General features: G+C 47.0%; 1 protein-coding gene across 1 annotated transcript in view; it reads right to left on the bottom strand.

Moving 5' to 3' along the window:
* The window catches only part of LMX1A (LIM homeobox transcription factor 1 alpha), a 139,500-nt gene that overhangs the window by 14,834 nt on the left and 106,530 nt on the right, over positions 1-18,136 (bottom strand). Inside the window, exon 7 of the mRNA XM_067532499.1 lies at positions 7,104-7,336. Within this exon, the coding sequence (XP_067388600.1) occupies positions 7,104-7,336 (233 nt within the window). The remainder of the gene's footprint in view (positions 1-7,103; positions 7,337-18,136) is intronic.

Genomic DNA, 18,136 nt, shown 5'->3' on the forward strand with positions numbered 1-18,136 from the left:
ATTATAACCTTTCCAACAGAGCTCCTCCAAGATCCACTGGGGAAGTGTTCATGGTAATGACACCTGTAATGACGCTAAGCGGCTTGTTTTAACAACGTGACGCATGTAGCACGGGCAGCCTTGGAAAGGGGCATTGTTCTAGGGATAAACAAAACGGCAATAATGAGGGCCAAGCTTAGAGGATCTGGGAAGGGCCCAGGGAGCATCTCCCAGCCTTTAGGTTCCCACGTGCTCCCAATGACAGCAGTTATCTCATCAGGACGGGGAGCGTGCTGATGGAGAGCATTGACTGACTCTGCGTCAGCGCTATTCAAGCTCTAGGAGGTCTGCGCTGAAGCCGGAAAGGGTGGGTGTGGTCCTTGCCAGAAGTGGGCGTGGCCTGGGGAACCTGTAACTTGAAGCAGATAGTTGTCTGGGATCTCTCTGGCCCATTTCTGCCGTAAGAGTCAAGAGGTTAAGCAGGGCTCTGAAATAGGATGGGACATACTGAAATGCCCAGACTTGCAGACATATTTCTGCTCTTCTTTCACTTAATTATAAGAAAGTATCAAACCATGATATGCCTTACTTCACCTTGCATAGTCTCTTGAAATGTGTGTTAACTAATTTACGCTAAACAATCTGTTCCACCTTGTATTTGCAGTATTTCCAGACCTGATGAAGAGCTCTGTGTGACTTGAAAGCTTATCTTTCTCACCAACAGAAGTTGATCCAATAAAAATTATGACCTCTCCCACCTGGTCTCTCTAATATCCTGGGACCAACATGGCTACAACAACACTGCATATGCCTTATTAAGGCAGTCTAGGAAACTGGGAATTACCCCAGGCAGAAGCAGTCCACAGACAATACAGTCATGCAATACCAGTGAATTTCTCTATTAGCTGACAATAATTTGAATCCCAGCTATAAAAAGTCCATAAGGATCTCATACCCATTCACAACCACTCTGTCAATTGTGCTAGAAAAGTGTAACTTTAACATCAGCCAGACTTGCAAAAAATGTATTCCTGAAACAGAAAAAACTTGGTCATGACAACGGGAGGAAGGATGGCCCCTAGATTGCAACTCAGCAGATTTGGATTGACGTCCCAGACCTGCCACAGATGCCACATGCCACCTTGGGTAAGTCACTTGATCATTCTTGTGGTTCTTCTCTGAGCCCTCTCCAATTTATCAGCATCCTTCTTGAATTGTGGATACCAGAAGCAGATGCTGCATTCCAGCAGCAATTGAACCAGTGCCCAATATTAAAATGGTCATAAATAAAAATAATAATCCCTGGCTCTCACACAGCACTTTTTATCAGTAGCTTTCAAAGTGCTTTATGAAGGAGGCCAGTATCGCACAGAGGTAATAACTCTCCCAGCTCCTACGCGATATCGCTGTGTTTGTTCATCCAAGGATCGCATTAGTCAACAGGAGAGGAGTGGCACAATACTGCCGGAGAGATCATGCTGCTGGCACATCCTCATCCTTATCACGATTATTGTTATGATTGCGCCTAGAGGCCTGAGCCCAGGATCAGGGCTCTACTGTGCTAGTCGTTATGCACCCACATAACAAAAAGACAGTGCCTATATGCAGGAGACAGCCAGGGATAGGACAGACAGATGTGAGGAGCACAAGGTAACTAGACAATGATTAGTGTGGCAAGCAGTGGTCACAGCACAGCTGCCTAACCACTGTACTGAACTGGTTCCACTTTGCTATGGCATCCCCTGCCCTTCTTCATGCTTCCCACCCTGCTGGCCCTGAGCGCACACACCTGGTGGGGCTAATAGGGACCGCTGACATGGAACAACATGCTTTATTAGCAGCACACAGCTGCTTCCCTTTCCCACCCCACAGGCAGCTTAGGTTCAGGGGGCAGGTCGGTCACACTAATCCCCTCCAATCTCTGGCGGCTGCTGGAGGGGTTTTCTCCCTCTCCGTCTCTAAGAAAGAAACCTACTCTCCTTGCAGGCTACTGGGAAAAGAAGGAAAGGGGTTTTGCTCACTCGGTTTTGGATGCAACATGTAACTGCAGGGCTAGCCCTTGGTTCCTTGCCACCTTTCATATGCGTAATGCTATGTTAATGCCAGTGTCCTGATTACATTCCAGTATGGGTAATTACATTCTGCCACCTGCAGTTCCAACTGCACATGGTATTCTTTTCCACTTCCCATCCTAAATCATTGTGCAACAATGCTGTGTGCTGTTAGACACGTGTGAGGTGTGTTCCACACCAGAAGTGGCTGCATTTCAGTAATAGGTAAAGTGATGCATATATATAAACAGCTGTATTTCACTAGGACTTATGTCAGCTTCTGCAGAAGAAACTACTGTTGGATCTGAATTTCCTCAAAGCGAAAGGGGTTCATGTCCATCTCTATTCAGAACTTATTCACGTTTGCCTAACACTAGGTGTAATTTATCAATAATTATATAGGGTCTAAAGGAAACCCTGAGGTCTGAACACCCTTGATCAGACCCCCATCTGAAATTGGTGGCTTCAGATCATTGCTGGAAACTTAAGAATAAGGAACCTGAGATTCTTCTGTTCTGGACAAGCGACCCTTTGGTCTTCATTTAAATCCCACTGCAGAGGTGATGGCACCGAAACGCTCTCATGATCTCACTAAAGAAAGGCTGCGTGCTTGTGGTTGCATTTTTTGAAGATGCCTGGAGGGGTTTTGCTGCCCTGATGCTATTTCCCAGCTAGCATCTGGCTGCTATTTCTCACCCCATTATTCTAAAGAGCAGCAGGACATTTGGGGGATCCAGTGTTGCTAGTGCCTTTAATAGCGCAGCTCAGTGGGCAACACTGGAGACGCTTCAGCTTTCCAGTCATTTAAAAAACAAAACAAAAAAAAAAACACAGACGCAAAACCAAACAGATATATGTGCTTGACTCTGTGAGTGAGAAGGGGGACAAAAACCCCCAAACACCTGCTCCAAGAATCCATCTGAGGGGCAAAAAAAAAAAAAAAGTTGAGTCGGATTTAGCATGGTAATACTTTTAATTAACTCTGCCTTTAAAGCCTTCAGCGAACGAGGTAGGAATTAATTAATCTTTAAGACTCTTCCTGACGTCACATGGGAAAGGGCTGGGGGCCACTTATATTGTCTGGGGTGACCTCTTGGCGACCCCATGGCTCAATGGGGAAGAGAGCCGGGGTGGGGGGTGGCAATCTAGGACGACTCGATTTCGTGCACGGAGATGAAGAAATTCTTTGGTTGGAGGGAATTAGGGAGAGGAGAAATGTTAGTACATTTTTAATTGGAAACCGGGGTCTTCTTTCAGACGGGCTTGTTTACTTAGGATTGGCCACTGGAACTCGGGGGAGGCAGTAATTGAAGTGAGGGTTTGGGAGATTAGAGATGACATATGGCTTCCACAGCCTGGCTTTTCATCTGCAGTTTCTCACAAAATGGCCTTTGGTTTGTATCCCTCCTCCCAGCCTCTTACATTTCTGGAGGGCCTTTTGAAAGGCGGCAACTGGCTGGACGTGCAGATCTTAATTTTACAGCTCCTTCCAGCACAGGGGAAGTCAAGAATCAAACTCCACCAGAGGTCAGCGGAGGGTTCAGCTGGTCCTGGAGAAAGCTGGCTTTGGTGACAGGCCCCAGGGATCTGCCTCAGGGTCTCACTCTAGCCAAGGTGAATTTGAGGGACAAGGAATCATATGCATTAAAGTTACAACCTTGTTGGGGGACCCGCTCTGGTTTCATGCCGGTGGCAGCCTGATTTTCAAAGGCACTAAACGCCTGTAGCTCCTGTAGCCCTTGCTGGGATTTATGGCTGCTGAGTACTTCTGGAAATCAGGCCAGGAGCCTGAGAAGAGTCAGAGGATTGAGAAGCCATAAGAAGAGGTTAAAGGGGGTTGCCAGCCAGACTGGAAGGGTGACTCCTTCATGAAAGACCACGCTAGAGCTCTGCTTATCCTGTCATTCTGCCTGAGGAAGCACAGCCTTGTCTCCTTCACATATGACACGGCATTGGCCCACCTTCCTAGAGCGTCATTCTACTTTGGGGAGAACAGCTCTGCCTCCTTTCCACAGGGAGCAGCGTCCACCAGTTTGCACAGCTGCTCAGCCATGGTGAGTGCAAAACCATTCCTCTCCAGAAGATGGCAGCATGCCACCTGTTTCCCTTTCACTCCACATCGTTAAAGGCGCATTGAGATGTTGGGTTGCCTGCCAGATGGCATCACAAATCAAAGTCACCGTGTCATGTGCAGCACCAACTTCAGCGAGATGCCACTACTGACCTCTCCCGACGCAAGAAGCAAAGAGAGATGAATGTCATGGACTGAACTAGAAAGCAGTCACGTCACAAGCAGCAATGGTGGGCCACCACTGAAGATTTGGAGATTGAGTCTGCGTTGGGGATGGGTCCAAAAGTTTGGATCCTGTTCTGAAGTTCATGTCAACCCTCCAGATCTCCTGGGTCTCCAAAATCTGGCTGGAGTTTTCCTAGGAATAGGCTTTTTTCCCTGTGGTTTCTGGTACTCCTTTTGGTTGGGCTAGAAGTACTGGAAGCAAAACCGAGGTTGTTGGGCATACTTGGGAAAAAGTTAGCCAAACTTTTTTAAACCTCAGGGGGAAGAAAAATCATAAATCAGGTCTGGTTCACTTTTGGGATGAGGTTTCCTGTTGGTTCTTATTTTAATCAGAATTGGCTCACTTATTCCAAGATATATATAGATCTAGATATTTATCTCCAGTAAGTTTAGGGTGGAGGAGAGATGGATTTTTTGCTAGCTGACTTGCCAAGGTCTGATTCAGAAGTCACACACAGCACCATGTCTCTTGGTTTCCAATTCATACATTCCAATATTGGGCAATTTTCTACTTGACTTTCTAGCGATAACACCTGCAACTACTACCCATGTTGCTTTTTGGCACTCATCATTCCTGAAATTAATGGACTCAACATCACATGGCATAGAAGCCATCCAGTAGGGGGTCATCCAAATTTGCAGAATATCAGCTTCTCTCTCCAGGAGATCCACTAGCTACAAGGGATCTCACCTGCTATTCTTTGGATACTCACTCATCATAACTGCTGCATCAGAAACATCAACCCCTCTCCCCCACAACGGAATCAGCAAGGCAGCCAACACTGGTTTTATTCCCATTTCTGTGACTGGCCTGCTGGATAACCTTGGACAAGTCATGTCACTACTCTGGGCCTCAGTTTCCCCATTTGTGAAATGATGCTGATTCACCCCTCGAGATCTGCTACAGAAGAGCGAGCTGTTGTTATAGCAACAAAAATCCGCAAAGATTTGCTACCAATGATTGCTGGCCCTTCCTTTCACAGGGTTCCAGCCTCCAGACGTTTAACACATTATCGTCTGACAACCTGTTTCAAAAAGGAAGCAAACAGTATTTTGGAAAATGAGGTGCAATGGCATGACACGGACAAATGACGTGTGTCCTTTTGCCCCTGCTCTTAGCCGGTGTCTATAGGGACATTGTCTAACTAATATTTCTGCTGACAGTTCATTTTCTTTTTCTAGCCTTTGCTGCTGGATTCTTCTTATTTAAGGGTTTTTTTGGAGTTTTTTTACGGAAATGTTTAAAATGTTCATATTTCAACTAATGGAAGAGGCTGATCCAAGACTCTGGCGCCTGAACACATCATGAACACCATCAAATTCCAGCAGCATTGACGTCATTTTAACGGCACTCAGCTAGCCACACACCTACAGAAACTCCTTCCCAGTCCTTCGGCATTCTGGGAAGCACACTCACAGCCCTCTCCGAAAATCCTGTCAAACCGCGGCCTGCGGTTGTGGGCCCACAAAGTCACTAAATCCGGGCTATGTCAGACTCAGTTTTGGAGTCAAGCTATTTACCATGGTCCAGAGAATAGGTGGGGAATTTAGGAGACCTGGATTCTAGCCCCAGTTCTGCCCCTGCGTTCTCAAATGGCCTTGAGCAAGGTACTTTGCACCTCTGTGCCTCAGTTTCCCCCTCAGTAGAAATGGAAATAATGATAAAAATACCTAGCTTTGCTAATCCTCAGATCTCAAAGCACTTTACAAAGTAGGTTACTATCCTGGGGCAGCACAACAACGCATCATCCCTGCCTTGGGCGAATTGGGAAGTGACAGTCCAGCCCCAGATCTCGATTGTATCAAATATCAATTTGTCTTTGCTTTTGAGACCCTTCCTGGCCTGTCTCCACCCTCCCTCTCATCTCTCATCCAGTACTGAAAGGGCAACTCCCACCTCCGACTGGCTTGTGATGCCAGCCTCCAGCTCCCACTTGTTATATTTTCAGACAAGCGCCTTGGTGCTTCCTCCCACATTGCCCCTCATACTTGGAGAAGCGCTGTGTAAACAGCCACAAAACTAACACGTTATCCTCCTTCCGATCCCTCCTTAAAACCCTTCTCTGCTGTGAGGCCTTATGAAAACTTAACAACAACTGGGAGCATGCAAAGACCTCTGCCAATCATGCAGACCAGTATTATCTCACTTCCCGGCACTCCCATGCCTGTCAGTCTCCATCCGTTGCCTCTTGTCTTGTACTTGGATTGTAAGCCCTTTGGGGCAGGGATTGTTGTTTTGCTCTGGGTCTGTACAGCACCTAGGACAACGGGGATCCTCGTCCACAGCTGGGGTGCCTACATAACCCATGCTAATCTCTGTCTTTTGTCTCATTCTAGTGGCCAGACCACATCCAGAGATTTACGAGACTGCTACTGCCTCCGAGCTAATGTCTTATTGCTCAAGACACAGAAGCTGATGCTTTCAGATGCAGAGGTCTGGGCTCAGCCTTCACAGAGGAGCCAAGAAGGGAGTCTCATTACATGTCTGGAGTGGGACAAGGAGTCACACTGGTATCGTGGGTTCTCAGTTTGGATCTACATTTCCCAGCTGGGATCCATCTCTCAAAAGCTCTCAGGGCCTGGGACTGTCTTTTTGTTCTGTGTTTGTACAGCACCTAGCACAATGGGGCTCTGGGCCACAACTGAGGCTCCTACGCGCTAAGGTCATACGAATAAATAATAATAATCAGGCATGTTTCTGTTGGGGCCTGGACTGGCTCCCCACAGCACAGGCCCAAAAGCAGCGCCGCTTCTCTCTGCTCCGTGTTACCCCTTACCGGAATCCGACAAAGCTGGGCTCACCAGGCCGAGTAGCTCCCGCTCCTTCTCATAGTCACTCTTACACAGCAGCTGGCCTTCTTTCAGCACGAACTCGTCGCCCTTCTGCAGCTGCCTCTCGCAGACGCAGCAGCAGAAGCAGCTCAGGTGGTAGACACTCTCCTGGGCCCGCATGACGAACTCGCTGGGCGCGATGCCTTCGAAGCAGCCGCCGCACTTCACAGCAAACAGCCTGGCATGGGGGGGAGAGAGAAGGAACACGGTCCAGCAGGGCTACCAGCGTGGGGGCACCATGGCCCCATCAGCTAGTCGCTACCTTGCCTACGGTGTGAGGGACACGCCAAATCTACAGAAAATAGAGCTGTAATATGGAGCAGTGACTTATTGAGCCTATTCTCCATATTCCCAGTGCCCAATGCTCCACCTTCCCTCTGGTGTATTGTGTTGGAATCACAAGCTCGCACTTCAAGAATTGGGGGGTTTCCTGGTTCTGCTTGCCGCCTAGCTGGCTCTTTGGTGAAGCATGAGATCCAGGGCTCAGAGAGGCAGAGTCATCCTGGAAGGAGCCAGCCTAGAACATGGCAGGGTGAGTTGTGTCCCTGTTTTAGGGAGCAGTCTGCTTTGTCTCTTTCTGGTTTGGGGTTCTTGTGTGTTATCACGCTGAACACTGGGAAATAAAGATTATTTTAGATTTTTAATCTAACTTTCCTGTGTGCGTGCCATGAATATAACAACGTCAGTTCAAGGTGGAGTATTGTATAATAGCACCTTTAGTTTCCATGGGCCCATCGCTCCATTTTATGGTGCTTACTTCTGACAAATAAGAAAAGAGTGGAGTCTAGAATTATGTAAATGAAGTCATTCATAACTTTCAATTATCTACAATTTTTTGGAGAAATGTACATACCATAATTAAACTGCAATATGTTTCTAATCTCTGTAGGTCACAGAGTATATCAAAGTCCATTTTACTAATTATCAGAAGTAATAGAAATGTTTGATTTATTTATATTCAAGATATTAACAAGAATAAGTCATAGGTAAGGTCAGTAGTGGACTGCAATTAATTAATTAGTAATATTAAAGGACGTACTAAGATACATAAAACAAAAGATAGAAGGTGCTGAAAAATATTTCTGGATACTGAAATGAAATTATCTGAAATTTCCTTAACTGTATATTTCCCAAATTTTAAGGCACTGGGGTTTTGTTTATTTAACTCATAAGAGCAACTTTAACTAAATGGAAACATGGTTTTTCATCCTATGAATTAAAGGCATAGGCAACTTCAGGCCACATCATAAGCATCTATGCCTTATATTAGGTCCAAAAGGTATCCTATGTCAACCAGCAAGAATCCAGAACTCTGCATAGCTCTTCCACCAACAGAAGTTGGTTCAATAAAAGATCTCACCACCTTGTCTCCCTCATATCATGGGACTAACACAGCTACAACACTGCAAACAAAAGTTTAAAAGCCATTTCCATTTGGCATGTTTAAAACCTGAACGATTTTCCTTTGTTTTGGAAAATGTTCAATTTTTTGTCACAGACATCTTTTTTTTCAGAATTGTTTTCTTTTTTTATCTTATCTCCCCCTTTTAATTTTTTTTTATTGAATGCACTAAAATTTCATCAATATTTCTCTTTCTCCCCACCCTTTTCATGTCATTTTTCCTTTTGCAATTCTGACACTTATCAAAAGTTGAACACTTTTGTCAAAGTTACAGAGTGGCAAAAGGAAAAAAGAGAAGAAAAACCTGAAGCCGAGATCCTGCTTCTGCAAACGCTTCCTCGCATGTTCGAGTTTACTCTCAGAGCAGGTTCGTTAATTCCAGCAGCTAAGTTAAGTGCATAAGTGTTGGCAGGCTCCGGGCTGCAATTCTTCAGTTTCAGTTTCATCAAAAAAAGGAAACAAATTTGAATCAAAGTGAAAATTTGTCACAAAAATTGTCCATTGATACAAAAGGCCATTTTTTTTTCAACCAAACTTTGTATTTGAAAAATTTCATTTCTCTCTAATAATAATTATGGCTAAAATTTTATCTTCTTGGAATTCAGACAGAATTTGGAGTATATTGAGGACTATATTGTCCTCTGGATTTGGATGTGGATGTTGGCAGCATAGCCTGTACATTGACGTCAAAGGAGCTTTAACAAACGTATACCAGCTGCGGAGCCTATGTTATGCATTTGAGGCTACAGTCAGTGTTTTTACCCATCTCTAATTACCACGATCCTGCAATGGAGCAATTTATTTTTGCTTACTGGATAACACAATGGACTGGAACTCAGGAGATCTGGCCCTGCCACTGGCTTGCTGGGTGATCTTGGACAAGTCACTTCCCTGCACAGTGCCTCAGTTTCCCCATCTGTAAAATTGGGCGAATGATACTGGCCTCCTAAGTAAAGTGCTAAGTAAAGATCTATAGATGAAATAGTACTAGGAGTTAAGTAATAGGGCCTAGTCATAAGAGCAAGATATTAACTAATTTTAATGGTATTTTTCCCCTTTCAAAAGAGGGCATAAGTCTTATTAGCACTAGTAGAGAATATCATCTGTTCAACAGGGACACTTGCCTCTCACTGTTGGAACCTATTCTTCTCTCAGTGGGAGTATCCATCTCCTATTAACATTACTGGGGTGAGCTCCCCATGGCTGTGGGGGTGAAACCTCTATCAATATGAAGGGGGTGTATTTCCCTTTGTGGTGGATGTGTATCCCCAGTTCACATTGCTGGAGTGCATTCCCCCATTCACATTACACGTGGCTATTCCCCCTCATTAACATGAGTGTGAATGATTATTTCTGAGTTTCCTGCACTGATTGGACAGTTCTTTGTCTCCAGTCTGCCCCCTTTGCTAAGGGCAGGGCTTGCTGAGTCACATCTCTGGAGAGAAGGGCTGTGGGTCCTGGGTATCTCCCCTAGTGACACATGTTCACAAGGCCTTTTTGGTTTACTGGCATCAATTCTTCAAGTGCACCATGTAAACATAACATGACATCAGTCAGCAATGGCAGCTGCCACCGATTAGAAGCAATGCTGGTTCTGCTAGAAGAGCCACTGTTACAGGAGAAGGCCAGGTCTGCAGGGGGACGTTGTGGCCCAGGGCAGAGGGATACAGAATCTCCCACATAATCTAAGTGCCGAGTGAGGTTAAAATGCAGTGCGCCACCCACCCAGCGTGCAGTCTGTGCTCCTAGAGCAGGATGGACAAATGCAATCAAAAAGACCCTGATTTTGAACATGGTGTTAGTTCTTTATCCTGATTTCAGCTCAGTCATGGGCTGTTATTTTGCATGTGCTGGCCAGGTCTTGTTCCTCTCTAGCTCTGAGGATTGCTATCCTGAAGACGTGTCTTAAAGAATGACCTGCAAATACCGTGGGGAGAGCTCTTCCTGACTGTTTATGGTAGGTATTGATTCTTGGTGCGCATCTAATGATGGTAGCTGGTCTTTGAAATCATGTTGGCCTAGCCCCTCCAGGGTTGTGCTGCTTCTTATTGCGTGTGGTGTAGAGTTCCATCTGAGCAATCATTCAGCAATTGTATGTGGCAGACCTCAGCCGTTCCAGTGCGTTGGCGGTCAGGAGGTTGAGGGAGACCCACCCTCCTTCAAGGCGGTGGATGGGACATTCCTCCACAAGACGGTCCGCTTAGTGGAGATGGGAGGCAGTTGTTGCCGTCTGCCAGGTCATTGTTCCTTCCCCTCCAGGGTTTCCTAAATCAGCAGCAGAACTTGAGCTGGATCTGGTGGTGCACAGACAGACAGTGCTGGGCGTGGCGTGCTGGGCTGTGAAGCGTTCTCTTTGACTCATTCCATTGATCAGCACGCCCCGCTCCTTGCTGGTTGTCTCATCCGGGCTGAGGTAGCAAGAGCTGCAAGGGTCCCACCCTAGGTGGGGTATGTGTGAATTACAGTGGCCGGTCTCCATTTGAGGGGGACGGGTGGCGATGTCAGCGATGAATGAAGTCAGTGGTGATATCCATGGACATCTGTAGGAGCAGAGTTAGGTCAATGCTGAGTGCTTTTGAAAATCCCTGGTTCCCTGGAGGGGAGAGAAGGTCTTTTAGTGCCTGCTGCTGATTGATGCACCAGGGTTAGTGGTGAGTCCGGCATGACCTCAAAGCTGCGTACTACCTTACTTGTCAGTCAGCATGTGCAGGCAACTGAGAGAGGCGATAGATTTGGCCAGCGCCTCCAACCATTTACCTCTTCCAATCAGCAGTACTTCAGTCCTCCCAGGATTCTGTCTAAGCCAGCTGTTCCTCATTTTGCCTTGAACCTCCCTGACGCCCTGGCTGATGAGAGGCCGCACTGGAGGGAAAGGATACTTAGATCTGCTTGTCAGCAGTATACTGCTGGCAGCCAGTGTTGTCTCACTCTACTACTGAGGTTTGTACAAAGGTACGGAAGACAAGCAGTGGCAAGACCAAACCTTGTGCAATTCTGCATGAGAGATTTTGGGAAGAAAGAGGTGCCCACCCAACCTGTTGGGAAGGAGCAAAGAAAAGCCATCTCAGGTCAATTATGGTGATTCTTTTTTGCCGGGGCCTTGTAAGTTAGCACAAACTCAGTATCAGAAGCGGCTGATGGGCAGAAGTCAGACAAAGACGCTGACACTGCTTGACCCCTCTCCTCGAGGAGGAAGTCCAGCAGTGTGAACAACAGGGCCCTGAAGACAGACTTTGAAGGATTCAGAATATCTGTGGGGAATCATGTTGTCTTGCCTCATATATTCTAAGGCCAGAAGGGCCTGCTGTGATCATGCAGCCTGACTGCCTGCATTACACTTGAAATAATTCCTCTTTGAAATACAGCAGATCTTCTAGAGAAACATCCAGATCTCGATTTTAAAATGGCCCATGATGGAGAATCCATCACAGCTCTTGGCAGATGGTTCCATTGGTGCTTGAGGATCTTGTCCCAGAAGCAGAGGACTGAGACTCAGTCAGTGGCATGTTGGTGCTCTGAGAACAGGGTGGGCTACTGAGTGCTTCAGGAGGGAGGAGCTTGTGATTTCTGTCAGCAGAGGAATCAGGCATTCCAGGCTGGATTTGACCATCCCTGAGGGGCAGGGTCCAGATGCCAGGTGGTGCCACAGAATTCACTCAGAGCTCCAGCAGCTGAAGCACTGAGCCTGATTCTGATGAAGCGTCTGGTTTGTGAGTCTCCTTCTGCCCAGGTTCATTGATCATGGGGCATGGGAGGCTGGGATGGGTTCACTGAATCTGATGAGAAAAGGGAAAGGAAAGTTGCTCACCGAAGGCAGTGGCTGGGTTTGGCTTAAAGAGGAGACAATCTGGGCTTTTGGATGATGGACTATTCGGAACAGCTCGTGGAGCTGGGATTTAGAAGGTGATCTTGCCATTGGTTGGATTCTGATGAGAATGTGTCCTTCAGCCTCCTGCCTTGGCATTTCAACTTCCTACAACTGTCCAGGAACCATCGTTACCTATGTGGGCGGTGCCATGGCAGGGGATAGTCCCAGAGCCGGGCTGTTGGTCCGTGCTCTCAGCTAGTAGACTGCCTTTCACCTGGAGATCACTGGTTCAAAGCCAGATGAGTTCATACCATTTGATGGCCTCCCAGGGGCCTACACAAATGCTGGTCAGAGTCCAGTTACAGATCGCATCACAACTGGCACCACTGATGTTAATCTCAGCAGAAAGGTCGTGGAGACAGAGGGAGCTTGCATCTTGGTAGGTTGTTCCCGAAGTGCACAGTTTAGGCACATGGCCATGTGGTGTTTAGCCTCTCGGGTTTTCAATCTGGCACTTCCCCACCCACTGAAAAGTGTTTAAAAGAACTGTAGAAAACAGAAGCTGTTGCTCTGGGAAGTAAGGGGGTCAGAGCATCATTCAGATGCTTCCCAAACTGTGGTGTCAACAAACTGGCATCACTTGTGTCAGTGGGATGAGACCAGTTTTTATGGCCCGCATTTACCTCTGGATTTTGTTCATGAAACAGAGGCACAGTAAGCTAACAGGTTCCTCTTCACGGCACCCTACCAGTATTTGACAAGTTCCTTGAGAGGCTCTGGTGGCTTTTGGACACACCGTCACCCAAGAATTCTGCTGAAGTGAGGAACAGCTGCCTCAGGGCCAGATTTAGGGGCAGGCAACCTCCTATGGTGCTGGGCTTGGTGGGCACCGGGATAGGGGGTTGTTTTTGTTGTAAGTGACAAAAGAGAAAAATCAAATGTTTGAAGTAAAATGTTTCCGGTATTCCGGATGTGGATTCATTTCTTATTAACCTCCTAGAATGTTCTGGACTTTTGTAGAATCTCAGGGAACCTTCCAGACTTTCTGAGAACTACATTTCCTGGAATCTCCTAGAATGCTGTCAGCCAGGCCCTCGCAAGTATATAAAGGCGCAGGGCGTCGCCAGTCAGTAAGTGAGAAATAAGAATGAACGGAAGTGAAGTGAGAGTCCTGCTGTGATATTGTGAACCTTGTTTTATTGTGTAATTGTGAAAGTGTACTTGTGTTTTAAGACTTAAAGAGTGTAAGCAGCAACTAAAAAAGGACATATTTAATGAGATGCCAGAGATAATTATCAAACCCTTATCTATGTAACAATATAAAAGAAATACTATTACTTCTTTTGCCAGGCTTCACACGGAATGCTTGATGCTCGATGACTTTCTAAGACTGAGAAACATAGACTTTTGCTCTCCCTCATACTGTCTATTTTTCCCTGTAGAAAACAAAAGATGTCCCCTAAGAAGCATTCAGGAGCTCAGTATAGGAAGCGAAAAGCTCAGTTGTAACCTTGTTTGCAGCAAGGGGCGAATTTGATGGGCATATTTCTGAAACAAAACACCACAGACAGGGTTTAGGCAGTAGTGATCGTCCCAGTGCAGAAGAAATTGAGGAGTGAAGCATAAATGATAGAAATCCTATTACTAAGGAATTAGCAGATTTACCTGAAGCTAAGGAATGAAAATGTGAAGAAAGTGATGGAGCACCATCCAGTTTTCTTGGTGGTCTAAAAGGGAGTGATGGTAAAGAAGAACGTGGCTCACATGAAAAGGAGAGTATTGACAAAGAAAAATCTGGTTTACGTGAAAAGGAGAGAAATGATAAAGAAGAATCAGCCTTGCATGATGACAGAAACAGCAGCAAGAAAAATCGCACACCACAAATGAATATATCAGATCCTGCTTTATGGCTGGCAATCCTATTTTATTGTTTGAAAATGCCATTGGCCAGTTCTGTGCTTTAGTTCATGAGGGCAAAGTGGAGAAAAGCACCTTTTGAACTAAAGGACTAGGGTGAACATTCTCAGGCTGTCACCTGCTGTAGCACTCTTTAATGGCGGTCCACCCAATCTTGGTGCACTGTTCAATTTCTTGATGTTAGTACATTTCAGTTATTTTTAAAATTAAAAAGTGTCTATAAGCTTAGAGGAAACACAATTTTTTTTATTTGCTTATACATGGCATGAATAAACACAGATTTACAGATCCTAGAGGGCAAATTGATCATCTTATACGACAGGGATAAATCATTCATGCAAATCATGCAACAGAGTCGTGAAATGGGCTCCCGATGCAATAAAAAATAAGGTATTCAAAAGTTTAACAAATGGGGTTGGGGGGTCACCAAAGACACTCCTCGCCTGGGGCACTACTTGGTCTAGGGCCGGTGCTGAGCTGCCTCTTAGCCCTACAGGCTCAAGCACCACTGGATGCCCTGTCCACAGATGCCCTGACTGGCAGTGCCTACCACATTCCCTGATTGGCCAAGACATGCTTTGTAAAGCCCAGTGAAGATGTCTGCAGTCTGGCTATGAAACTAAGCAGATCCTGGTCTTGCTGCTGCATACTCCTAGCCTGCTCCTGGCCCAAATTTGTGGTTCCTGGCCCCTGCTCCACTCCTGATTTCTCACCCTGCTTCTGTTCCACTCACATACCTCAGCTGGCCTACGTGGCTCCAACCCGGTGTGGCTCATCAACCTCAATCCTTACCTGATCCTACAGCAGGATGCTAGTACAAACTGCTGCTTCTGGCCTTGACCCCCCTGGGCTGAACTCGGAACCTAAATACTGAGCCCCCTCTGGCCTCGACCCACATCCCATAGCTGGGATCCTGACATTCATAGATTCTGGGGACAAACGGAACCATTGTGATCATCGAGTTTGACCTTTTGCCTAAACACCCAGCGATTCCTAGAGTGGAGAACATCATTCTTCCTTGCTGCATGACCCTATCAAGTCCAATCACTTGTGCTTGAACTAGAGCCTGGTATTTAGAAAGCCCTCCAATCTCTATTGGAAGAGCTCAAGCAATGATGAAGTTTCCACTTCCCTTGAATACCTCCTATTTCTCTGGGTTTTCCATGAGCTATTGGGCAGACTGTACCAGATGACAACATTCCTCCTTGGGTCCTCTGACTAGATACTTTAAAGTAATTCTATTTAAAAAACAAAAAAGCAAAACAGGAAATGAAATGCCTCAGTCTTGAGTCAACCTCATTCCAACAATGAACAGATGTGTGCAAAAAGTTCACAGCAACATGCAAAAACTCCCAGAAAATAGATGACTAGATTCCCAGGGCAGAAGGGCCCACTGTGATTGTTGGGATTTTCAGATTTCATTACAAATGTGAAAGCTTGGAGGCCAAACCAGTTGTTAAGGTATATCGGACCAGATCCTGATTTACATCCACTGAGAATGTGCCCTGTGAATTTTTTTTTGAGTACTTCAGAGCCCATTTTGAGAGACAATTAGCACCACATGGACCCGTTATAGATCGCAAAGATGCAGTCACATGGAGAGATACAGAAATCCATTTTTTCCCCTGCCTACTTTTTTAAATCTCTAAATAGTCATTCTGCATGAAGCACAAATGTGGGGGTGTTTGTAAGTAATCACACCAAACAAAGAAGACAACAACAAAAGGGGTGGGTGGGTGTGTACGCAGACATATATAACCTATGTGATATATCCAGCTGAGAGCCCTCCCAAATCATACATGCCCCACAAGGCCACAGATACCAGCTGGACTAAAGGCCAGACTGATTTGTTAAGAGCGGAGGTAAAGAGCTGCAGTCATTTGTGATGCCCAACACGTTTTTATTAGTCCAATGCAATCCAGGAACTAGGCTGCCTATTCTTGTGCGCCATCTACTGGCACCTCATCTGCTAGCTACTGACGCAGACATACCCTGCGGGAGGAGAAGTCTAGCTCCATGAGGGGCAGCTGACAGAGACTCTTGGGGGGGAGGAGAACTCTTGCAAAGAGATTCACACACCCTCAGCTCTAGCATCTATCAATCCTAGCCTTTTACACAGCCCCCCCATCACCTGAGCACCTCGCACTCATGTATTTAGCCTCACAACCCCCCTGCGAAGTCGGGCAATACTGTTATCCCCATTTCACAGATGGGAAACCAAGGCCCAGATAGGCCAATGAGCCCAGATTTCAATGGAGTTAGTGCCTAAAAACCTACGAAGATCTGGGTCAGAGAGACTGACAGGCAGATTTTCAAAAGGTGTTTAGACACCTAGAGTGCTAGATATGTGCCTCGTGGGATTTTCAAAAGCACCTAACCAGATTGAAACCAGTGAGAGTCAGGCACTTTGGTCATTCCACTAGCCTAAATGCCTTTGAAACTCTGGCCCCAAGTGATTTTCTTTGGCACACAGAAAAACTGAGGCGGAGCCGGGAATTGAACCACCTGCCTTTTCCTTCCCAACTTTACTGACTACTAGCCCTCACGTGCTGAGGTCTGACGTTGGGCTCGTTGCTGCCAGCCTGCCTATGCCAGCAACGCTCCCAAAACGAGCAACACTGAGGCCTCATTGTTCCTTGCTGCCTCCCTTTGCCCGGTCCACTCCATCTCCCCCTCCCCCTCCCCATCCATTTCAGCTGAATAAACCGTCAAGAGACTTGGGACAAACACTGCCGGGGAGTCAACAAGCACTTCAGCGCCAGCAGCAGCTGGTGACGTCTGTGCCCATGTCGTTCCAAGCTGATTAACCTCTTCTCTCAAAGCCTTCCTGCCTCATGGAGGGGGCCACCTCCTAGCAAAGGAACGCGGCCCATTGGCTCAGGAGAGAGGGGAGACAGGACAGTATCAGCCCTGAACCCGTCTTCCAAGAAGGGAGGGGAAGATAATTAACCTCCCTCTCTCTCCATATGTAGATAAACACCAGGGACACCCCCTGCCTCCTCCCCATATTTGCTAGGCTAAGACGTCCAGAATCAGACACCTGCATGCCAGATGTGTGCACAGCTAGCTGGGTGCCACAGCTGGCCAGAGCCTGAATATGCCATCTGCCAGCTGTTTCCACCAAGGTGGGTGGGAGGAGGGTGAAACCCTTTAGAAAACTCACAATGTAATGAACACTTGTCCTGCAGTTCCCTTCCTGTTAGGGGGCCCAGTGGGTGGTAATGAGTGCATGGCTGAAGTCGGGAGTCCAGTGGGACACTGGAGAGCAGGGGGGCTTTCCAACCCCACTTGTGTCTCTTACTTACACAGAATGAATGCTGTGTCTGCACCCCCCCTTGCCATCCCTGCTTTGCTAAGGAGGGGGGCCCCAGTCCCAGCCCCATCCATGCAGCTTCTTGCTCAGCCACAGGGGGCACTGCAGAGTGGTGCAAAATGCTCCCTTCCCATCTCACCCGGGGCCACTGTTCTGTTCCAGCTCCATGCCGGCATCCATCTGATCGATTGATGGGAAACTGGAGGGGTGCAGGATGAATCAGGGACTCTATCTCCTCAGCCTTCCCAGCCCCTGGGCAGACAGAGGTGGTGAGCGGAGGATGAATGGATTTGCTGTGCAGTCCATCCGTCCCTGCTAGTGAGAGACTGGGCAAAGTTGCTGCCGTCAGATCAACCTATCTAGATCGATTGAGCAGTCAGCAAAGACCCGCTCAGTCGATCCAGAAGTCGACTCAGTAAAACCACCCCCTCGAGTTGTGTAGCGCTGTGTCGACAGGAACGCGGTTCCCATCAGCGCACTGCAGTGAAGACGGCGCACAGAAGGGAAGCACAGCAGTCGACGGGTAAGTGTAGACCAG

The sequence above is a fragment of the Emydura macquarii genome, unplaced genomic scaffold (genome assembly GCF_026122565.2).
Source record: "Emydura macquarii macquarii isolate MOO-44397 ecotype Brisbane River unplaced genomic scaffold, CSIRO-AGI_Emac_v2 contig_3287, whole genome shotgun sequence".
NCBI lineage: Eukaryota > Metazoa > Chordata > Testudines > Chelidae > Emydura > Emydura macquarii.